This window comes from Pezoporus occidentalis, unplaced genomic scaffold, assembly GCF_034315485.1.
Source record: "Pezoporus occidentalis ecotype Australia unplaced genomic scaffold, CSIRO_AGI_Poc_V1 ctg240, whole genome shotgun sequence".
Classification (NCBI taxonomy): domain Eukaryota; kingdom Metazoa; phylum Chordata; class Aves; order Psittaciformes; family Psittacidae; genus Pezoporus; species Pezoporus occidentalis.
In genome coordinates, this window is record NW_026914286.1 from 1086492 (window position 1) to 1111972 (window position 25481).

General features: G+C 40.0%; 1 protein-coding gene across 1 annotated transcript; it reads right to left on the minus strand.

Annotated features, from left to right (window-relative positions):
* Nucleotides 1-127: 127 nt before the first annotated feature.
* Nucleotides 128-19587, minus strand: ALX1 (ALX homeobox 1). Its single transcript, XM_062622359.1, has 5 exons — nt 19187-19587; nt 18415-18687; nt 15915-16219; nt 12198-12326; nt 128-772 (listed from the first exon to the last, which is right to left on the minus strand). Exons 2-5 carry the CDS (start codon nt 18644-18646, stop codon nt 452-454), a joined length of 987 nt encoding a protein of 328 aa, XP_062478343.1. The 5' UTR covers nt 18647-18687; nt 19187-19587; the 3' UTR covers nt 128-451.
* Nucleotides 19588-25481: the final 5894 nt, after the last annotated feature.

Sequence of the window (25481 nt, forward strand, 5' to 3'; positions counted from 1 at the left end):
CGATTTACTTCATGGTTTTAGCATAATAAATTTATTTTCCTTTACAGAGTTGTTCCCTTATGAAGTATCCATTTGTAAAGCATTAAATTTGTACGCAGGACTGCTAAAAACCAACAGAGCAGACACATTTGTTTAATAGTTTTATTCTTTCTTGTAGGTTCTATAATCATATTTCATCAACTGGTACAACAAAACATATTTCTATATGAAAACCAAAACAAAGAGGGCTTGTTGAGCTTGTTGCATGGTAAATCTATTTGGTTTATTCTTGGTTTATTGTTAAATATTATACTGCATTTGTTTAAGCAAACATCATGTATATTGTGTTTTCTAGCATTCCACACAGAGCAGCTTATTGTTGTGTCCTTTAAATATGGGAAATAAAAATGTTTTCACCTTGCTATTAAAAAAATATAATTAAAAAAGGCAATTAAGAAAGGGTACTGCTATATTACATAGCCCAGGAAATATTGGCAGCATGCTCTTTGGCTTTCATCCGTAGAACTGCAATGCTTGAGGACCTCCTTTCAAACTCCGGCTTGGTTTCAAAAGCATGTCCATTGGTTGCCCCAGAAAGGAGAGAGTCAGTGAAAAAATTATTGAGGGGCACGTGGCTGAACTGATTCTGGTGGTTTGAAAAGCCTGTGTAGCCAGAATCTGTCCGGGGTGAATGGGAATAAGGTGTCATACAGGAGGATGTGTCTCGTGGTAGCATGCAGGAAGTAACCACAGAACCGCTAGCCGTATTCCCTGCCCACAGATTGTTCTGAATCTGGAACATATAAAATGAATAAGATTCAGTTTAGATAGTTCATCTTTTGTTTTCTGCAATGCTTAGTTTGCTTTACTTAATACATCCATTACTAATTCTTCTCTAAAACAAGCCAAAAGTTCTTAATTAGTTCTCTGCAATAGTACTAGAAGAAGTACATTACCTGAGTCAAGAAGACCTTACTTGAATCAAAATACTAGATCATTCACTTAAAAGTAAGGGCTTCTGAATCGTATTCCTTGCTCTGCCATCTATTTGCTCGGTGGTTTTACCTGGTGCGTTTACCATTGGACCGCAGGTTGCCATCAGCCCAGCCAGTCAGTAAAATCAGTGGAAGCACCCAACTGATTTCAAAGAAAAGGTGTCAAGAGAATGCACAGTATCATAGCTGTTTTCACTGTAAAAGCTTATATTCATCACAATTTTTTCTTATGATAATCATAGGAAACAATATAAAAGGGTGAACAAAACAAACCAGGATTTCTCAAGCGATAAAACCCAACAAGTATTTGCAAAATTAAATATTGAGAAGCCTCGTGTAATTGCTTGAAAACAAATTAATCCATAAGATACAGGCATGGTCGATAATACATCTGAGAGCTTTTCCTAAAGCTGCTTCAAAGATGGTTTTAAGGTAGAAATTCTTTCATGATGTTTTTATACAAAATTATATTTGAGGGCACTTTTTTTTTCCAGTCTTAACTGGGTACGTTGTGCACCCCTGGAAAATGTTGCATGACAGACTAGGACACAAACTTTGTGGTTACCAGCAATGTCTGCTGAAGATCTGCAGTAACCATGTATTCAAGCTTTGATGTGTAATGCCTTCTGTACTTGGCACCCACTTAAAGCTTTATTACGAGTCTCAGGCTGTCTCCTATCATCTATGTATAGATGCTATTTATGGATAGGTATTTTTCACTTATTTCTCACAAGATGAATAGAGAGATTTTCAAGACCTAGCACAAGTCAGCTCCTGTCATTATCTGAGACCATGCATTCTTTCATTCCTCCTTTTTTCACTTCTATTTAACCAAATTTCTCAGTCAGCAGCTGTCCTGTTTTCTAGACTCTATATCCCACTATCAGTACTATATGGATATAATTTCTGGCATACTCTAACTTCCTCAGTCATTTCCCACTTGCACTCACCATTATACAAAATATAGCTTTATATTTCTTCTCCACTTTTACTTATATGTTTTTCCTGAATGTTGACTTTTTTTTTAAATGTACAAATATCATTATACAAGACATTCGCAACTCTCATTCACAATACAGAACTTCTCAGCCAGTAACTACTTCCTTTTCTTTTTGTTTTACTTTGAAAATTTTGTCTTCATCCTAAGAATCTGTTGCCTGTTCATTATACCACTGCTCTGATGCACTGGGATTGAGCCCACATGTCTTTTTTCTCTTATATATGTTGGAGCAATTGAAATTACTCTTTGGTTAGCACTGTAAATTCCCACTTCAAACTTAATGTTGTCTTCATGTTCCAAATCCATAGACAAAGGAATCTTGTGTTTTAAGATATGTAGGTTATATGTAGCTGAGTGAGGTTTTTTTCTGCTAAACTAAAGATCAAGGCACTATGAATTATGACAGACACACGCATACACACACACAGAGAATGAAAACATTTTTCTAGTGCTTAGTTTTGGGTTTTTTTCCCATTGTATTAGTACTTTGCAGCAACACATATACACCAAGCCACCAACAAGCTAAAGAGATAAATTATGGTTCACTGAACTAATCTAGGTGAGATCTAGTGCAGATAGGGAGGTAGAAATACAGTCTTATTTTAAAAGTTAATATTTTGAACACCTGTATTAGCAGGGGTCATCAGGAGCTCGCAAATTAATTTCAACTCCTTAGCAATTCCAGCAGCAAAAAAAAAAAAGAACCAGTAGATGCTCCATTCTGGATTTCTTCCTCCCCAAAAGGCTGGGGAAAAGTCATGTGTTAGCAACACATCTCCCCAGAAGCCTGGTCAGCCCAACTCCTTGTTCACACAGATATGTATACGTACAGGCACACACATTTCCACAGCCACTCACGTGAATGCAGCCTGCCTTTCCACATACACACACACGCACTAGTTGGGCACACCTCAGACATCTGCTCCTGCATATCTTAGGTGGTCTGCTGAGAGGTAAGGGTGCCTGGGGAAAGAATATTGAGGAATTTTCTGCCTTCTTATCGGCCTCCTGGGATGTACAGGAGGAAAGAGAATCTAATGAGAGTTTCAGAACTTTCTAGTTCCCATCCTTCCTTCCTATTTTCAGCAGTTTTTAGAAGACTCTCAAACATCAACCCATGGGAAACTCTGCGGCTTGATATGATGCTCAGTTGCCTTAATTAACCCACCTGAGCCATTTTTGACTTATAATCAGACCTTTTCTTTTTAAATCTTTGTGGAACAGGTGGTTTATCTGGGGATTAAAGGACACATCTTATCTGGACCTACATGAACCATTGTGGTGCTCAAGAAAGTTTGTTGCATTGACCCACACATCTATTATGGCTCATAAGACTTACTGACTTCTCAGACTTAATGAGTTTGGAGCTACAAGGCATGTGATTAGAGTGCAGAGGGGAGTAGTAAAAAAGATTGCAGCTGAAAGCCTGTAAAATCCAGAGTACACCTTCACTTTGCTTAAAAGCCCAAGCTGCACACATTCTGTCTCAATCATGAGCTGAGAAGATCAGAAAGCCAGTCATCCATGCAAAAATCATCTTGTTTTTTTTTTTCCTTTTTTCAGGATCACTAGAAGTTTAAATTGTACTTTATTGTATCTCACAGTTACATATACGTTTCTTGCAGAAGCAGTGACAGATTAAGGAACTGTTTGGGTTTTCTATCCCTTTCTTCCTACAAAATGAGTCACCCATACCTATTTCCACGCTGTTCCATTTCAGTTTGTTTTGCTGGTACAGCTCTTTACAGAACTGAAACTGGGAGCCGATACAGCTAAAAAAGAATTCAGGGGAAGAAAATAAATAAAATTAAATATTTTAAACGCATGCACACAGAACCCCATTCTTTCTGATGCTATTTCCAGGCCTAATGGTTAGTCTCGGAAACTTCACAACAGGATGAACTTGCCCAGGGAGAGACATGCTCATCTATGCAGCATCTAATAGAGGAGCTAATTCTGAAGAAGCAAACTCACACATGACAAAGTTTCACTTATCTGACTTACTAAGATTTCTTTCTCAGAAACAGTATGTCAAATGCTGCAGTTGCCCAGGCTGCACAGATATAATTATGTGAAGAATTTTCAAAAAAAAATCTATTTAAATAGGAACACTCACGAGTTTTCCTTTAATACAGTCAAGATGGGAAGACTGCAAAAGGTTCAGAGGCTCAGTCTGAAAGTGCCCAAAAGCCTATATGGTCTGGAGGTATCACAAAGTCACTCTTTCCTTCCATATTTCTAGTAGCTTGGAGTCCAGTAAACTAAGATTAGTACCACCAATTTTCCTGATATTTTTATCCTAGACAAATGTCTTTCAATTTAACTTCAGTGAGATTGCACAGGTGTAAATGAGAATTCAGTTGCAAATCCCAAAACATACCAATGTCTTGTTAAAGAAATATATGAACAAGTGATTCCTTCCTAAAATTTTCAAAGAGGTGCCTTAGGTTTCTTCCTCAGAGGAAGGAATCCAAAATAATAAACTTAATTTCAGAAATGCCACAAGATGCTAGGAAAGCTTTACATTTTCTCTCATGAGACAGTTACATGTTTCAAAAGAATCAGTCATAGTTTCAGTCATATCAACCTTTTTTCAGTCGGTTGAGTGACTTCACTTTTGATATTAGATTTTCATTTCTTAGCAAGGATTTACAATATAAATGTCTTGTAGTGAAATTTAGGTGCAGAAGGCATTCCTGTATTAAAAATAAATATAGTAATGTTTTACAATAAGTCAAAATTATAAGACCTTCTTTTGGTATGTTGGAAGGAAAAGGGACATTATGTACATGAATTTAAAGAAAATATTTTTCCTCTTAAACTCTTGTGTGATCCATGAACTATATAAAAGGCAATTCAGAGTCTGTGAATGAGGCTATACATACAGCACATCTCTGGTTTCTGTTAACATCACAAACAACTTGAGCTTTGCTCTTGTGGTTACCGTGAAATTACCAGAGCCCTTCAATATATTTACCTACTGTAGGGTTTATACACAAACATACACACATGTACACACCCTTCCTGATAGCAAAAAGAAGTAGGATTTCATAGCTGTGAGAGTTATGGTTGTTAACATGGTTATGATATCATTTCCTAAGTATATGACTTTCTGCTTGACACTGCAGAGGAAAATTAGCTGAGGTAATTGGTCACCCCACCTGGTGTCTTTTTTCCTCTTAAAATTTCAAGCTTCTGGAGCTTCAGCCGTCTTCCACAACACTTGAAGAAATCACATAAACTCAAATCTCCACATTTTCTGAGAGTCTTACTATCACTTACTCAGCTTTGGTTCTCCATCACCAAATGTGATGCTCATGCTATTTGAGCCACGTGCCTACCCAGACTGGAGTCTGTTTCCAGCATGAGGACACATGGCTTCTATTTGAGTGGACATGTTTTATTGTTTCACATGGGAAACAAAATTATAATATTTTTAAAATTTTCTAGATATGAAGTAATAATTTGTTATTTGTGGTTTTATTATTATATTACATAATGTATATTATGTTGTGTCATGTTATACGCTATTATAATCAATCTAGCAAGTAATTAGAAACTAACATTGACTCTGTTTTCGCAATGTTACTGGACATTGCAAGGGAGACAACAGTGGCACTAACTGAACAGTTAAGAAATTGCTTAATCATAGAAATCATGAATGTCAAAGAGGCTTATTTGCTAAACTTTTGTCACTCCTCTTTGTGTGAAGCAACAATCCTTGCACTGTGAGAAAACATGAAATCTATGCTTGCACAAAGAGCTACTTTAGGCAGATTAAATGCAATAGCTGTTAAACTGCTCAAAACTGCTAGTTTACAACTCATGATCTGTAGGCTATTCCTAGTCCATCAACTCAACTCAATTAATTTGGTCTGTCATTTGCTACAATTTTTTTTTTTTACTGGAAGGCTCCTAAGAATGGAACCCAAATTATGGGCAGAGATTTACCTGTAATCCCTGGGTTTGAATCATAGATTCCCAGCATAATTTAAACTGAAAAGGACCTCTGGGATTTTATTCTACACCCTTGTTCACAGGTAACACTGAATTTAGATCAGGTTACTTATAGCCTATCTAGACAAGTTTTGAGTAGCTCTAGCTACAGGGATACAGCAACTTCTAGAAGCAAATTGTTCCAAGGCTTTACCACTCTTGTATTTTTTCATTTATAGCTAGACAAAAAGCTTTTTTGGTGTAATTTCTGATCATTTTTTAGGAGTAAATGGACCTAATGAACACATGAAGATCATCTGTACTGGTTTGGGTTCAGGTACTTATGAAAGAGTTGCACACATTTTCAGATATGTCCATAAAATGCAAGTTGGCCCTTGGTAACAAGAGCCTCAATGTTACAGCTCTAAAATGTGGGATAGTCACATTCAATCCACATTTAGACCTTAAAAACCGTGAGCAAAATAAAAACACGTTTCTTTGATTCCATGCTTAACAAGCTTGCTTAAGTGTAAAGTAATACAGAATTCAAAAAGTCATCAATTTTTCATTCTTGTATAGGATGTTTTGTATCTAAACTGTAACTTCTCCATACTGCAATTTCAGGGACAGTTATAATAAGAATTAATTATATTACACTTCTGTGATAAAGACAAAATTTCATACTTTAACAAATACTATTAAAAAGTTTCTATCTCAGAAAAAAATTGATTTTCCTTATAACTAAGCCCTAGGCAAAGTCACTCACACTTAAAGAAATACATGTTTCATAAAAAATGTAATAAAGCAGCAAACCAAATGTTTAGACTCTGAACAGGACCACATACAATGATGGTTTAGAATCAAAAAAAAAAAAAAATTGCAGTGCACAAACTACTTTGCGTGGAACAGACACCACACAAAAAGATTAGAAGTGTTACTCTTGTTGAAAGATCAGCCACAGAAGTGCAACAGTCATCACATATGCAGCAAAGCAACATACCATGCAGGTGGTAGTCCAGGCTGAGCTCCACGCTGTCACAGTTAGACAGCATGAGTATATGATAAAACTTCTTTGAAGCTAGCTCAGATATGTCTACCACATCTACTCCTACTTAATCAGTGTACCCATAGCCTTAATGAACTATTGTGATTAACTGTCATTTATGTGTCTACTACAGTTAAAAGAATTTTAAATTCATATAACATGTGGTGCCTAATATATGCCATATGAAAGATTTAATTGGACCATGTAACTTTGATTATTGCTAATGAGAATTGCCCATATGTACTAAGGCAAGAGCAGAACTGTAATGATGATCCAAGGACTTAGTACATAACACATGTATACTGATACCACTTCTACACTCTTTGATTGCCAAAACAAATCATATGATGTCATGATGTTCAACATATTTAATTTGATTTATCAGTCTGGTGGGTGAAATGTAAACTTCGGCCTCTTCCTTCTATATTTGAGGTTTCAGCATTCTCCCTTCTCTCTACACACCTTCCATATCGTTCCAGTTCCCCTACCTTTTAAATACTTTTGTCTCCTTGGGATTCCCACCTGCACTAGACTGCAATTTTCCATCAAAAAAGAAAAAAAAAGTTAAATTCAGTCCTATACAATTCTTGCCTGCATTTTCAAGTGAATAAAGGAAACAAACTATCATTTCACCCATGATAGTAAGAGGAAAAGTATAATGGTGTGACAAGAAAGACCCTTTCAAAGGAAGGACATGAAGTAGACTTGAAGAACAAGATAGAAAATGCAAAGTATGAAAATAGCCTAGGTGAGAAAAAACATTACCCTTTAGATCTGTTTTTCAAGAATACAATTTAATGTTTATTTACGTACTGATGGACTTATAAAGATAAGACCCCATAGCAACTTTACAATACTTAAAGGGGGATTACAAAAAATCTAGAGAGGGACTTTTTTACCTTATACTTTAGGAAGAGAAAACATAATTGACCAGATTTTCACCAACTTTAAAAATAGCCAATCTCTGGCATAAGAGATTTGGTTAAGTTTCCTAAACACAGATGTCTATCTGGCCACCAGCTGCCTCTCCTAAAGGATGCACATTTCGTGTAAGTCTTATTCATCAGCACTGTAAGTGTCTCGGATATCATAAGACATCTTTAACACTAGAAACTGAATGTAGGTAACCGAATCAAGTACTACTTATGTACTAGCATTTACTGAGATGAGTTGAAGTAAACACCTCCATGAAGTAAATCTGCATTCATTTGCCAGCCAGTGTTGAGATGCTGCCTCTTAGCTTTCATACTATCAGCAGAATATTACTAGTTAATGAGTCTCAAAGTTTCTGGGACAAGATTTAAGCAGTGAATTTTTTTTCTGAGTGTACTTAAGATGACTTAGACCACATGTTGCATCGGCAAGAGAAACTTGACGCTTAAATACTGAAACTAATGAAGCTGAAATCTTTTACTAAAATGAATGAAAACTACTGTAAATTATATTTTCTTATAAAAAACTGATTTTCAGTATAATGTTTTCAAAAGTTAAGTATTTAATCTGAACGAAAACTTAACAATGTTGTGGTATTTTTAATGTTAAAGCCTAGAAAAAACACATGGAAAATAGATGATTGTCTGAAATATTGCACTAACTGTTCTCCTCTGCAATCCAGGTGTTACTAGAATAATTACTGGAAGATGTGTATTTGCAGAATTAGAACAGTTTAGGAGACAGTGAACTTCTTGGCAGCCATCTGAGCAACCATTTTGCACAATAAGCAACATATAAAGTTAATATATTGTAAAAATAATTAGGGTTAGACTGAATTAACAAAGCAAACAATTATGACCGAGGTTTAAAAAAAAAAAGAAAGAAAAACACAATCAAAAACAAAACAACAAAACCTTAATTGTTTAGTACTATTTCAAAGATAAAAATGTACAATTTAATAGCAAAATCAGATCATATTATTGAAATTAGGGTTGGACCAGAACACCTCCAAAGGTCCCTCACCATCAACCATTCTCTGATTCAGAGCCAACCTTCTATCTGCAATAAGCTGAAAAGATCATTTCCTTGTTGGAAATCCTTTTGGGTTTATATAGTTACATGATGCATAGCAGCATCATGTTCTTAATTTGTATTTGATGAAAATAATTGGTGAAGAGACTAAGCAGGGGTCTCCACATTCTCTGATGACTGCAAAAAAGACTGATGTTTTTGCTGGAATGTAAGTTAGATGTCTGTTTTGTGAACGTATCTGTGGTGGGATTCAAAGCAGATATCTTCAAGCTGCAAATTCCTATAATGCACACCAGAAAATCACATTTGTTCCTGTTCCTTCTGTCACACAGCAGTGAAGATCTCAGCTTGATTTAATTGTTTTTCAGCATTCATGCTGTGTTTTTTTGCCAGCAACAGGGAGTCTGTTTTTCCCCATGTTAATAAAGGCTTCATAAATAACCTCTAGTGATCTGTGTTTTACAATCCCCAAGAAAAACTATTTACTCAAAAGTATGGCAAAGCTTGTCTAACATTTACTCATGTCAGTGTCACAATAAAAGTGCTTGTACATGGGGCATGGGGATGGTATTAAAAGATAAAAAGGATATTTGATTTCTTTTCTTGCATTAGCCACACTGAAATGATTGAATTCTTTTGGAAATAAATCTATAATACTAAAGTAAAACATGCAAATAACAATTTTAAATATCTCTTTCTGCCTGAACTGTGGGATAGATAAATGAGTTTATAGTCAGTCATGTACTGTATATTTATTTTCCACAAGTGGACTTATAAATGGACAACTAGTTTAAAGGATTTGAATGTAGAGATGTTAGTGGTCATTGTTTTTAATACAGATTTTATATATGTATATGATACAGACATGTTTTTATTGAAGATGAAGATGTAAGAATGTGGAACTATGAAGAATTACCACCAGGTTAGCAAGAATGTGAACTTGCACTGACTGTTCTGTGATAATTGCCTGGACACCTCTTCATATTCCACTATACAGCAAAGTTGCTACCTTCTTCACTGAGAAGTAAAACACCTTGTTTTTATCATGTAGCCAAACTATGAATTCAAGTACTCAATTGAAATAGTCAATGTAAAGTTAACTCACACCTTGCTCCTGTTCATGAAGTATGGTACAAAAAACTTTCTTGTTCAGTTGACCAGACTCAATTATATGTTTATGCTTGTCTGTTTACTTGCAGTGTGTTAGTCTGTGGTTGTAGGTGAGTACTACATATTTATGTTTATGAATGATTATGCATTTTATATCTCTACATATTTTAGAAATGCTTTATTTAAGATTATGGTACCAACATTTCCATTTCAATCTCCTGATTTTAAGAACTTTTAAATTAATGATAGAAAGTTTTGCCAGGCTGAAAATTAATTGTCATCTGCCCAGGAAAGTATTTTTTTTTGTTTTTTTTTTTTTAATCATAAATAGAAAGGCAGTGAATTCACTCCTCATTTTATCAAACTGAAAGTACAAAGTAGGTATTTCATTGGGATTGGACTTTCATGAGTTATATTCTCATATAATTTAAAAAAGTGTTTATTCTTTTAAAAACATTCATTTTAAGACAACCATCTTCCGTCCTTACTAATGGATTGCATTATTCTATTATATTATGCTAATTAAACCTTCAGTGGGAAAAATTCTAGATTATGTCCTCCTAAAAATACAAGATGAGCTTGAAGATACAAAATGTAGTCTTGATTACCGAGTCAGGAATAGAAAGCCCAAATCTTAAGTACTGTGCCTTGTATCATCTATTGTGATGCTATAGGTAAGTCAGGAAGGACTTCAAAAGATATTTGAACACCTTGAGTGACATCTGTGACTGACTGAGCACCTATGTCTTTGTGAGTCTGCCTAGGAGTGCTTAAGACCCTTTTGCACACTTCCACTTAGAAAGGTCTCAGCCAAGTGTTGGCTCCTCCTACTTAAACACCGAGTGTGTCATGCAACAGTTGCTGATGCAATCTGGGCTAATGCACTTTATGTAAGAAAACCAGTCAAACATAAATGCCACCAAATCTGAAGTGGTTGTGCTCATATTCTGAGCTGCTGCAACACAAACTAGCCTTGGCCCAGTCACCAATACTAGTAACATGCAACCTCTTCAGACTAAAAGCATTTTAGGCTAACTAGATGATGCACAGGCCCAAGGCCTCGGTTTCAAAGCTGGTTACATTCAGCCAATGTAGAGCATGCTCAAAGCAAGCCCACACAGAGCATGAGTGTATTCTTAAGGCTGTCAGAGACCTTGCTTCCTAATGAACTAGAGGAGCATCTGGACACAAGCAGTGGAAGGACTACCGCAGGGACCTATATAAAATTTCTGCTTTGTACGGTACCTTTTTTTTTTTTAATTATGTGGTAAAAGCAATGGGAAGATAAAGACATGGAAAACAATACTTCAAAATAAAGGTATTCAATGTACTAAATCAAGCAAGCAGAAAAACAATAGCAGAGAGGGAGGCAAGGCAGTCAATCAATGGACTGGAGAACAGAGACAGAAAATTATGATCTTATTACAGAGTATGCCTTACTATATACTAACAGAGCACAGAAAAAGAAAAAATAAAAAAATTAAACTACTACTATCTAAGAGAGCTTTCTTGTCTCTCTAACTCTCTCTCAGCCATATGCACTCAATTTTCATTGCATGTGGCCATAATATTGTTTCATGCCAGTAGAAGACTTGTTGCATTTAACGGTCTATTGAGGTCCGTAAAGAAATGGCGCATGATTAATACATCAGAAGGAAGTTGTCTATAGATCACATGGTTTACACTTCATCTAACCAAAGCAGAGGAGACCAGAGTTGTTAAGACACTTTTGCCTGTGATTATAAATAGCCCAGAAGGGAAATCCTGATCTTATTGTGGTCAAAATTACATCATTCTTGTATTCAATATCATGTCTCTAATCTTCATTCAGAATTTGTGATGAACCTAAATGTGATTCAAATCCCCACACAGTTTTATGTGCAGAAAAGGCTTAGCTGTATAACTATATTGCCAGCCATTTTCAGTACATAAATGACATAAAATTCTGCAGCTCCTAAACCTGCTGTTTAAAAAATACTTATTTCAAAAGTTAATTATTCAAATTAGATGATAGAACTATTGTTCACAGGGGCAGGTCCTGTAAGTGTCTAAAGAACACAGAAAACTAAATACACAAAAGTTTTCATTCATCTTGTGTGTATTGTGTGCCTGGGGATGGAAGAGAAGGTAAATGTAGAACCAAAGTACTACTTGGATTTTACCATACCTGAGGATAGCTGTCAGTCCTTGGAAGAACAGATATATCATAGGTGGCAGCAAAATGGCTCTTAGCTTGCTGGATCTGACCGTAGCGTTCTCTTTTCCTCCATTTTGCTCTTCTGTTCTGGAACCAAACCTATAGCATATGAGGAAATAATCATCAAGATAAACTTAATTACATACTGTGCAAACAGTCTTAGGAAAATCCAAGAGGTTTTTGGACAGTAGCTTTTTTATCTAAGATAAAAACGGTAGCTGTTTATCTAAGAAAAGTTCTCCACTTGCGGATGAATTTCTTATAGTTTCAACCTTTTCAGTGTCAGACCTATTGGAATTATTTCTGGCTTTTTTTAAAATATGTACTTTTTCCTTTCTAGTGCCAAAAAAAAGAGAAACAAAAAAGATCAGTCTGTCAGACAGTGATAATTCTGACAGAGTTCAGTTCTGTAGAGGAAAATTACCAAGTAGTAACAAGTCAAATTTTAAAGAAATTTAAGAAACTTACTCTTACTTTCACACGCCCACGCACTAGGTATGACTATATGTGATCTACCTCCTAAAGGTATACATAATTATCAAGAGTGGTAATGAAAAGGCAGGTTAAGCTGGTAGCAGGACAGTAGTCTGTACTGCAGAAAAAGATTCTATAAGGAAAACTAACAGGGAAGGAAGATAATAAAAAAATCATGAGAACAGTTTTAAAACTGTTGTGCCATTTTTTCACATTTGTTTAGGTGATATCTGTTTCTGACAATGGAAAACTAAAGAACAGCACTTTGTATTTAGACCATGAAATAATTTAGACCCCAAACAATGCCTTCTTGTCAACTGAAAGCTGTTTTCTTTATGCTTTAATAACCTTTGGGCTGTTCTGTAATATTTTGAGCATCTGGTGTTACCTCAAAACCTATTACATGCGCAGTTCTTGCTGTGCTGATATCTGTCATTGTTTTGTTATCTTCAAAAAAACTTTCCTTTTTCCTTTCAAACAGTTTAGTTTGGACTGGCTAAGACTTACCCTGATAAATTAAAGAGATTGCGAAGAAAAGTAGCTGTTGCTTTATAAAAAGTAATATTATCCAGCTAAAACTTTGTTGTTCAGCTATGAGCAATTTCTTTAAAAGAAGTTACACTACTAACAGTAATATATACATGAAGAGATTTTTGTTTTATGTATAGACACTGCCTGTGAATCCCATTTTGAGTGATTTTTTCTGATCCCTGCTGGTGCAATATTTAAAATAACTGTTTGGTTTATAATTCAGTTTTTGCCTTGATCTTTGAAGAATTCAACTGTCCTTTGATTCTGCTTAAGCAGCCAGGGCATAAATTTCCTCATTTTAATTCCCAAGGACTCGTTGCTAATTTAGTATGTGTAATCTTTTAAAACGTACTCGGCAACCAAAGCAAGGTCCATGCACGTAACTACTGAGTATATATTGCTAGGGAGCTTGTTGGTAAGTTTGTATTATTTACAACTCCTGAGGCTCAGCAAAAAGAAAAGAAAATGAAGAAAAAAATCTGTCTCCACAGAAGGCATCAAAAACACGCTAAGAGGATTTAGTCATGAGACTCTTTCATTGAAAAAAGACCTTGACAACCTCCTTAAAATGGGTGCCAATTACTTCACTGACATGCAGCAGGAAAGAGAACAACTTAGATAAATTAGGTTCAGGTTGGCTCTCTCTGCATGTATGCAGGACAAATATTAAACTGGATGTTGATGAAATGGCGGTGAAGGGAAATGTGGGTAAGGTATCCAGCTGATCACTCTGGTAAACTAAATCAATCAATTTGCTTGAATTCATAGTAACCAAATCAGAAAAAAAAAAAAAAGGCACACATTTCTTTCCTTTGACAATCCCCCAAAATGTTTCTGTTTACATCACTTTACTAGAAACTGACTCTTGGCAGAGATAAAATAACCATGTGCCTCCACAAAGCAATGTAAAAATCTGCTGCTTGTTATCCTTGAATTGCCAGATGCTTGCTTCTAATGACGTAAGGTCTTTTAAATTGCTTAATCTTGTGATGGAGTACTGTTGCTACTATGGATAAAAATGATCACCATTTCCTTTCATATTTACTGTATGAGAAATGCAAAGATCAGTTGTCTTTTAAGAAAGAGGAGAACATGTTTAAATAAAATAGAAACAATCTGTGAAAGTCTGATGCAGACACACCTGGTTTTACATTTACTCTATTATTTTTAATACTTTTACCATACAAAGCTTCTAAAACTTGGAAAATGTGACAAAAAGTCAGTTGCCACATTTTAGCCCAATTTCCCCCTCCCTGTTCTGATTATTAATATTTTCTTGGAGTAGTTTTCATTATCCCAGAACCATGTATTTCTAAGAACAGTGTTTTAACATCGTGCAAGCTTCTTTTTTTTTTTTTTTAATCTAGACTAAATGTGAATGAATGGAGGTCATACTTGGAAAACTGTACAAAATTCAGAGGGAGAGGGATTGCACAGAGTCTGAAGAGTTAAAAGCCGCTGAACTAAATTCCACCAGCATCGGCAATATTCTATCGATGTAACTGACACATAATTTTGCCCTCTATTTTCCAGTAACAGTGAATATGCTGTCTGCTTGTATAGATATGAAAAGAACACTTCTTTATGAAATTAATTAGCTGATTTAGTTTCTGAAAGTGATCCTGGTTTAACTTCAGTTGCATGCATGTGCACTGACGTCTATTTCTTTATATACATGTGTGCATGCGTCTGATTACAAGTTGTGAAGTTGTTATCATATTCAAGTCTCTAAATTAAAAAAATTCATCCCAGTCTGTAAGAATTGACAGAGCTGCTATTCCCCAAACTGAAATGATGAGTATTACCAGAATAGAGAAATCCCTAAAAATAGGATAAGCTCACAAAATGCAGCTCATACCCTTTTCTAAGGGAAGATCTCTAAATGGGGAAAGGGCTGTATTTCCTGGATATTTAGCTTCTTTTCCCACCATTATATATCCAAAGCCATAAATATTGTTGAGATTACTCCACTGAATGCACATACTGAATGAATCAACTCTGTACGCAGTTAAGACACTCAAACACTGCACTAAGCAGTCAACAGTACGTTTTGTTCCAAAACTTAGAATAACGTTATCTATCGGATATGCAAGTTAAAAAAAAACAGTTCCCAATTTTGTTAAGTTTATTCCATGCAACAGAAGTGAAATGATAACGTCCTTGCTCTACACAAGACACAAACACACACATACACATGTATTTATATAGATTTATGTATGTGCAGTTTCAATATATACTGTTTGGATTCAATTAAGGAATTTGATTCCTATTTAAATAGTGCTTTCCATGCTGCAACACACAGAGAATCCTCTGTGTCCAAGTTCTGCATTGTCAATCTAAACTACATGCAACTCTTTAATGGGATCTTTACATGCAACACTTTATGTAATCATTGCCTAGAACTCTGACAGTAAAGCAGGACTACCAGAGAGCAAGATTGTTTTACTATTGATGTTGTTTTCTCATCCTTTAAACAAGTTTCTAAAATAGCACCACAAACCATTAAAAAAAAATGACAAGTTGTTTTAGTATTGCAGCATAACAGCTCACATCCATAAAGAAATAAAGCAAAATGAGCTATTTACTTTAGCTTTATAGGCTTTTGTACAATCCCCAAGGGTGTCATTTACCAATTCCTACAATGCACAACTTGTCATGGAAATGCTGAAGCTGGGTTCCTACCTGGACTCTGGCCTCAGTGAGCTCTGTTCTCAGAGCTAGCTGTTCTCTTACATAGACATCAGGGTAGTGAGTTTTCTGGAATACTTTCTCCAGTTCCTCCAGCTGCAAACTGGTGAAAGTTGTTCTGTGTCTCCTTTTCTTGCTGCTGGAGACATTGCTGTCACACTTATCACCAAGTTCATCCAGTTCCCCCTTCTCCTGCATCCCTTTCACCGGAGACATCCTGAGATTGTTGCAATTGTCCATGGGCCTGCTCATCTCTGTGTGAAGAGGCTGTCCTTCTACTTTAGTAATCCCATAGTTCACTGTATGTAAGGTAGGGGAGGGAAATAACTAGTTAAAGGGGAGGCTTTAGATTCAAGAGTTTATATAAAACAGTTTCACAAGGAACCAGATTCTATGTGGCTGCATATTTCTATGCAAGATCGTGGAAAAGGAATCTGGAATATTAACCACATGTGGAGTAGAAGTACTAAATCACATTGGATTTTAACAGAGAACTGTATCTGAAAATATAATCTAAAATCTTTCAGTGTAAGGAGACTGCATGAGAGTACTTGAATATTTTTGCTATGCCACAGAAGTAGTTAATAATCCATGAAATCACCTTCAACTGGTTTTGCACAGATAAGGAATCTTAGCCTAAAACAGATTTTCCTGTAAGTGGCATAAAGCTATTGACAAACATGCCTTTAAACTTGGAGGTAGATATAAAAAAAGAACCCAAAACTTACTTCTATGAAAATAGAAAATAACTGTGAAGCAAACTAAATAGCTGTAAACTGACAATTCAAGAAGCAAATGAAACCGAAAATTAATTTCACTTTAAAAACTCAGTAGATTCCATACACCTTTTCTTGGATTTGTAAAGTGGAATTGTTTCCAATTAAGTTTGTTATGGTTACAAAATACAGAGGGCTTCTGCAAAATGTTAACTTATTAAAAGAGATTGTTTCATATACGTTGTATAAGGATTGTGGGAACTATTTGGTTTTAGGTAAAATCTCAGTGGTAGAGATAAGAAATATTCCTCTGTAGCTTCTTAATAAGAAATGAAAACATTCCTTTATGATTTATTTTATTTTTACATATCTCACATCACTGAAAAAGGCATGTGATACATTACAGGATTCAAAAAAGCAGGGTTTTTTTTCCCTTCTCTCTCAAAACAGGCAAAAAAAAAGTTTAAAACTGTTGAAATTAAAATACAAATATGGCATGTAACATACAATGAGAAGTTTGCTTTGGGATATTCTCAGTAATTTCTTTCAGTCCGTCCTCATTTTAACCAAACACAATTTTTAGATACTTACCATAGGAAATGCCCCAAAGCCCCCAAGGCACACAGTAAATGAGCTAATTAGGAAAAAATTCAGTGTATAAATTTTCTACAGGGACTTATTTTGGTTGCACTTGCAAGAATCTGTCCTTATTTCTTACAAAGAGCTTGATAAAAAAAATGATGTTCTCAAAACAAATATTTCAGTGCCCAAGATGAACTTGCTAGTCTCATTATTTCAGCTGATCTCAACTATGTTTTCCGATTCTGCTGGGAAAATATTTTTGAAATTAACTTTTTCTGTACATAATTTTCATTGTGGTGGAATAATGGGACAAATTAAATTTGAAACGTTTCAAAAATACAATATTCTACATCCTCCTTACCGATGAGCTGGGGGGGGAATAATTATATATATTTAATACTGTTGTTTGAATCGGATAAGTCGTTTTCGGTCACTGTGAAGAATCACCATTATGGATTACTCGGTAACACAGCAGGAAAAAAAAGAAAAGAAAACCCCACTATATTACCCTCGCAGGGCGTTATTTGAAAGACATGACTAAGTGACCTCCCATTCCCACCCTGTGGCTGTATCCGCCGGCCAGGAGCCTTCTGTGCCGCTGTCCCGCAGACACGGACACCGGCGCTGCAGTTTCCAGGGACTTCGCCGGGTGAAAACACCGGTCCCGATCCCCAGTGCCGCGGAGAGCCCCGAGCCCCCACCGGCCACCTCCCCTCGGACACCGCGGAGCAGCCGCGGTCATTCCCTGCCCTTTTGCTCTCCCGCCGGCTCGTCAGTCTGTCGGTAGTTCCCCTGGGCGGGCGGCCCCGGATCCCGGCGTGCCGTGCCTGTGCGCTCGCGGTTGTGCTATCGGCATCCTGCCGCTCCCGCCTAGTCCCAGGGCCGGCAGGAAGGGCAGCAGCGGGAGAGGCAGCACCAGCAGACCAGCAAGGAAAGAGCCTTTTGAAACAGGAGATGGCCTTTTTCTGGTGGTGGTATTATTAGTATTATTAATATTACTGATATTACTGTTGCTGTTATTACTATTATTATTGTTGTTATTGTTATTATTATTATTATTTGCTATCTGACAGCCTCTTGCATTCCAGCATCCAGGGGCCGTGCAGCTGCTTTTGGTCTCCCATGGAAGAAGCCCCCCAACCTCCCCTGCATATCTCCAGGGAGGGCAAAGCGCAGGAGCCAGAGTGGCAACTCACCGTTGTTGTCCTGGCAGGGGGATGTCCTCTCCAGCCTTACATGATGCTCAGCCCTTTGCAGAGGGTTAAAGGCCTGCACACATTTGCTGCCTGTCGTTTTGCTATAAAAGGACTCATTGTCCAAAGTTTCCATAACGTGCTCCAAAGTGCCTCCTGCTCCCATGTAAAAGTCACTGTTCTTGCTCGCCTGGCTCTTCAGGGCAAACTTCTCACTCAGAAAATCCATAATCATCTAAGGCTGCTTGAGAGCCTCTTCCTTAGACAGAGGCTGGACTGTGAGCAGGGGAGGGAGGGAAAGTGGGTGAGTGGATGGGAGGGAAGAAAGGAAGGAGTGAAAGACGTTCAGAGCTCAGGGAGCCGGTTTGCTTCTGAGCCTTTGATTTGTCTTGTCTTGAAAAGGGGAACCCGAAGTTGCTCTTATATCTTGAAGCTCAGCAGGGCTCCTTATGCAACCTCCCATTTCTAATGAATATGAAAATAGGCAAGCCGTGTAACTCCACCCCAGGTCCCCCAAGACCTAATCCCAACACAGGAGGGAGTTCCAGGCCCATTTTCGACAGACAGATCCGTTTCAGACAGACAAACGCACACAAGCGTGCCAGGAGAGTGAGAGGAGACAGGGAGGGTGGGAGGAGGACGCCTGAAAAGGACACTTCTCTGCAACTTATTCACATTCTCCAGAGACTGTGGAAAGAAAGTAATCCCTCGTTTCCCTCCCTCTACCCCCAGCTCCCCGAGAGGCTTAGAGCAAGGTAATTTCAAGGCCACGTACCCTGAAGTAAAGGATCTTCTCTAATCAGTTTGACTGATACATCGGTAGCTGCAGTCCTGTTCTCCAGTGTTGTAAAATTAAGAACCGGTGTTCGTTCTTTATTGAACAACTCAGAAGTTTGGTCCTAGAATAAAAAAAAAAAAAAAAAAGAAAGAAATATTACAGGCAGCTGTTTGTGTAGATGGAACAGAATATAGAGGAACTTAAAAATAGAAATCTCTCACATCAGAAACCGGCCTGAAAGGGAATTTGGCTGCTGTCAAACAGACCTCCAGTCTGCCTCTGTGTGGGTGTGTAAAGTGGCTAAAACGGGACCTTTATTTTAAATCTCCTGAAATATTATCACTACCGACTTGAAAACAAAACAGAACAATGCAACAAAAAACACCAACAAAACAAAACACACACACAAAAGCAAAAAAAAAAAAAAAGCAGTTTCTAAATGAAAATATTGAAACAATAGTCTTAAGTAATAAAAAGAAAAATAAATGAGCAATATATGCATGCAATCCTATGTATTGAAAATCGGGTGGTTTTCACCTAAAGTGTGAGCTTTGAAGTGATCAATTCCTTGGTCCTTTCGCACATAGAATTTAAAACACAGGCAAGAGAGAGATAGGAAACTACTTAGAGAAGGCCTACATTCTAGAGAGGAGCTGCTCCTTGCTTCCCAGTGAAAGGAGTAATCGTTGGAGTAAAGTAACACCGAGTCTGCAATCAATTCGGATTAGTATTTCAGCATCGTAGGCCCGAGCTTGTCTCTTCTGTTAAGGCTATTTCAGAAATCAGTTCAGTGGCCCTTCCCCCATGTGACGGAAGAAAAAGTGAAGCTCAAATGAGCGGTTGAAGTATAGGTGCAGTGATGGCCAGGCGGGACTGCTGAGCGCCTTAAAGACCTTTCCTGTGAACCCAGCCAAAGGTGAAGGCCAGTTTAAGTCTAGCTTGTTCCTCGGCGAGCAGCTCCACTTCTTCTTCAGCTGGTTTTTGGTTTGATATTTTCCAGAAGAAAGGGGGGCTAAGTGAGGGATGCTTGTTTCAGCTACAGCAGAGTGGGCATCGTCCGACAAGGGCACAGCCTGCCCTTCTCTGCTATCACTGCTGACACTTCCCATCTCCGTTCCGTTCTCCAGGGTTACCTGCATCTGGCACCGGCCTCGGCGGCGGGAGGCGCAGACCCCTTCCCAGCTGCTGCCCCCCCCCCCCCAACCCCACTACCACCCGCCCCGCAGAGCTGTCTCTGGGGGACTTGGGGTGGTTGGAGTGTTCTCGGGGGTGCTGCTCTGCCTGTCTAACGGGAGGCAGAGGTCGAAGAGGTTCCCGCAAGCTCAGGGAGAAGGGAAGGGCAAGGGGCGAGGAGGGCGAGCTGTGCCAGCCGTGCGCTGCCAGGTGCGGCGGGGTCCGGACGGCCGCTGCCTCTCCCAGGCGAGGGACAGCACCCGGCCCCAGAAGCCGCTACAGGGGATGGTCCCGTCCCTGGATTTTTCTTGAAGAAGCGGCACGTTTCCTCTTTGCACTATTTGGAGCAACGATTGCTCCAGACCCGGGGAAATAGATCCTCTCCCTTCCCCCCGCTGCCTGCATCTCCGTGTGCTGGCGTTTAGGCAGTTTGTTTATAACTATGCCTTAAAAGCACCGAATGCCTTGGGGGAGGGAAAAAGAGAGAGAGGAAAAAAAAAAGAAGGAGCTCTCGGTGTCTTTTAAATGAAAGACACATGCAACGTTGTTGAAGCCTGCAATCAGCTTTTATTCCAATAAATGTCCCTCTTTAAAGGCAGCTATTAAACTCCAGGGAAGCCAAGGACAAGGAGCATCTCCTGTGCCCGTATAAACAAACCAACCCCAAGCGTCCCCAACAGCAGCAGGTCTTTTTCCAGGGAGGCTGTAGGGAGCGCCGGTGCCTTCCCGCAGGGACACGCGTGTCCCGCTGGCGGCCAAGAGCCGCCCCTGCTGGCTGCCGCGCACTCCCTCATCTACCCCCCGCCTTGGCCACCCCGACGGGGCTGGCGGTGGAAGCTCCGGACGCGGCTAGGGACCAGGCTCGGGACAGGCTGCGCGTCTTCTATGCTGCTCCCCCTCTCCTTCCCGCCCCAGATCCGCTGACGAAGAAAGAGCCCTCCTGTAGCATCTTCACCCCGGCAGTGACTCCATGCGCTTCTCGCCCCGGCTTTGCAAAGTGCTCCCCGGCGAATTTACAGACGTGGTTTATACACATGATCTAACAATATCTGAGCATTAAAGGTAGAGAGTGACAGAAATTATACCCGAAGCTTAAAATAAATCTCTCCTCCCCCCGAGAAATAAATAAATAAATAAATAAAACGATAACAAAATAAGTGAGTTGTTCCACATCATTATTACCTCCAGGGGCCAAATTCTGCTCTCATTTAGCTCTGTGCAAAACAGCTGACTTCAAAAGGAAGGAGAGATGTAACCTAGGGGAGAATTGGCGCCACGTATGGCTTTCGTTCCCCTTAAAAGCTTGAAAACAGAAAGCTGACTTCAGCTGACTAAAACCATTTAAAAGGGGTTGGACAGATCCCGGGGGAGAAGGCGGCAAAGAAAAAAAAAATGGAAAGAAAAAAAAAATCCTGTGCTGAGGTGAGACAGCTTTGAAAAGCATCTTTCTTCGGGGACTGCCTCCCTCCGCCAGGCAGCCCGGTTATTAAGAGCTGCGTGCAGATGTGCCGCTGTGTTTCCAGAGATGAAGTATCTCCTAAACCTTCTGTGGAAGGGTGTTATGTGTGATGGAGAGACGTTTCGTGGCCAGAGGTGGTGTGAAGGAGCTAGCCCCTGCAGTGCATAGGAGCTCCTCGGGGGAAGCCTGTCCCCAGAGATAAGCCGGGCGCGCCCTTCGCCCGCAGGGCTCTCCTGCGGGGAAGGCGGGTTGCCTCCCCCCTCCGCTTCGCATTCCATTCCTTCTGGAGATCGGAAGTTACAGACCCGAGAGTAACAATGAGGATCCTGCACAAACCTCAAGCGTCTCGCTGCCTAAAAGGGAACGGATTTAGGGAAAGAAACACTTCTGTCCCGTTCGGGACTCGCCCGGGAAGAGGCAAACGGCCCCGGGGAGGTTAGGGGGTGTCAGTACGGGATCCCCAGTTGATGCTGCTGTGGAGGCTCTGAGTGGCAGTTTCCAGCCTAAACAGTGAGCCTGCGTATTTGAGAATCTCCACAACAGCTCTCCTCACGTCCTTGCTTTTGTTTAAATAAAATGCGAACGGCGTCTATACGGGCTAGCATCTCTCTTCCGAATGCCCGGGATTCCTCATCCCCCCGTCCCTCCCACCCATTTATAATAGCAGCTTTTAACTACGGATGTCTGGACCGCAGAGAATATATTTTTATTTTTTAATCTGTTTCACATCAACACTTCTCTCCAGAAACGTTACAACACGAAATTTATTTAGGGACTGAATGGGAAGAAATCAGCACTGCCGGGGACTGGGCTAAACGAATTTTGGGGGTCTTATTAGCTTCCCACACTCCAGTTATCCGGGAAAATGGAAGGGGAAGCTATGAGGACGAGAGCTGGGTGTTCCCGCAGGGGGACAGCCTCGCAGCGAGGGGCAGTTGCGAGCTGGCAGCGGGGGAAGACGGGGAGCAATGCGTTTCCTTGGGTGGGATAGGGTACTCCAGCAGCAGCAGGAGAAAGGAGGGTCCGTGAAATACGAAAAGAACTGTCTGCCTCGAAAAACAGGTGCTCAAACGGTTCAGTATTTCCGCATATAGAAAAGACTTCTGTTTTCTTGGCTGAGGCTTCACCTCGTTCCTCGTTTCACGTTCAGACCCACAGATTTCATTGAGCTGGGTTCAGGAGTTAGGCTGCAGGGAGACCCTCCTAGAGCCCAGCGCCCCCGCCTCCATCCCCCGGTCCTGGGAACGAGCGACCTGACCCGCGGGAGGCGAAAGAAGGTGTAAAAGATACTCCGCGACTCGCTCCACGTCTCCCTCCCAGCGGAATGTGGCAAATTGCAAATTACAGATTCAAAATCTAGCTTGGCTAAGTTATAATTTTCCAGACATCCTGTTTGTGAGAAGAATCATGTGAAGTATTTTCACTGCCAGCAAACAAAATATGTGCAGTGCATCTCAATGAACACTGAAAGAAGTTGAGTTGGGGGCTTGTTGGACCTTTTCCTTCAGTATCTTAAGCATCACTATCCTAATACCTAAAAGTAACGATTGTGTTTCGGATCTCTGCAGCCAGGGTGCAAAAGGTACTGATCCAAGCAGCCTTTAACTAACTGCTCCTACAGGGGGGGTTTTCTTCACCTAGGAAAACAAACAAAACCGGTTCTGGTGTGGGGAGGTATCTCTCCTATTATCCGCTCGGTGGGGAAGCGTTAATTAGCATAATTGTCTGGAGTTACTTTACCCAAAACCTGGGACCCGTGTTTTCAGAGATGAGTGAAAGTGTAGGAGCAAATAGACCGTTCTCCTGCTCGGTAGTTTAATGTTAATTCCGCGTGGGCAGGGGACGAGAGCGTTGAGCCCCCTCATCCCGCCCGGGGAAAGCGATGGGTTATTTCTCATTAGGCTGGGCCCGAGCCCGGAGCCTTTCCCAGCCAGGCTAGAGGTTCAGAGGCTCCCAGACTTTGTCCACAAACCAGCCAACACGTAACGACAGCTATCATTTCACGGTTCCTGCAGTTTGGCGCTTTGACAGTTCCTCAGCTGTTTGGGAGGTTTCCTGTGTAACACCTGCCCAGATAAAATAAAGATTTCATCTGCCTTAAAGGCATATTCAGGAGGAAGACAAGAAACCGTGAACGGGAAGGTTCTCTCGTCCCACTCTGCGCGTTGGGGAAGAGGGATTGGTGTCAAAGCTGGACGAAACTCGACGATTTTCTTCTCGCAACACGTAATAGCCCTTCTTAAACTGTCTAAAGTTTCTTTCAACACAAAACGGAGTGAGATAATATTTAGTGTGTGGATTTAATCTTAGCCCCATAGGAAATCTCAGCAGAGATGCTCTGTATAAGTATTAATCTCTTATCTTGATCTAGTTCAAATTATAATGAATCCTACTTACATATGTGCTATACAAACAAATCCTACACCAATTTAATCTATGTTTTATCGGGCTGCTATTGTAGCCCTTTACCAAGTTTAGAAAAAATTTGGAAGTTGGGCCGTGGACTCAAAGTCCCGTGAAGTTTGGCACTGTCAGGAAGACAGATCTGCCTCTAAAGATGCTTCTCGGATCCGACTTCTTTCGCTCCGCAGCTGGAATAAGAGTAGGTTAGAGTAGGCTGCGGGTTTCCACACGAGACCGTAGGAGAGGCAGGCAGAGCCCTTTTTTCCACTCAGCCGGGGACGGCTCCGCTCCACCCGCCTTGGCGGGGGACAACCCTGGTGGCTAAGCCGAGCGGGCAGGGACTCCTGCAGCGGGGTCTGCCCTCTGAACGCCAAACCCACCCCATCCCCGGCTCCGCCGTGCTTTCCAACAAATTATAGAGACACACGCAAGGCGAGCTACAAACAGAGCAAAGAAACAGATGCCTTAGGATCAAAATCCAAACGCCAAAACCCTCACTAGTAGGTTACACAGTGTGTCACGGGTGAACATTTGCTTCTCCCCTCTCCCCGGGAGTTAATTTACTCCAGAGGAGGTTATTCAGAGTTTTAAGTGTAGAAGTCTAACTAAGTAAAGCTGGCTTGCTTTTTTCCTTTACCAGCGACTCCTTCTCGCTCTCTCACGCCGAACTGGCTGGGAGCTGGCTGCAGAGTGCTGAGCATCAGCGCACCTCTGCGAAAGAGCAAACCAAAAGCAAAGCCCTCCTTGGCAAGTCACACGTCTTCTCTCCTGGGAACTTGATTAATATTAGGACCAATCCGAAAATATACGAGTTACATTACCGGAGCGACCCCAAGGCTCTGAATATATCGAGGGGCCTGGAGAGTGTGTGCGGGGGGCTGCCTTGTCATCTCAGATTAATTATTTTTTTTCTAAGGCATGAAATATGGGTCGACATTCTGGTTTCTAAGCACGAAGCTAAAGGAAGGTGTGAGACAGAAGGGACAGGGGCTGAAAAATAGATCCCTGTTCAAGCTAGAGGCACTAACAAACGGATGCATTGAGCTGCTTTGACAGGGACTGCCGATTTCCAAGGCTAGCTCGTTTGAAAGAACCTTTTTTTCCCACCCCTTTTTTAATGTGATGTGTGCTTGATCAGATTAAAAATGTGTAGTTCAGCGATGCTGAAAGCCACAGAGCAATTTTATCCCAGTCTTTCAGCAACCAGCTCTGTACAGTCTCAGCCTTATTTTGTCCTTTGCTGAGAACTGCCCCTAC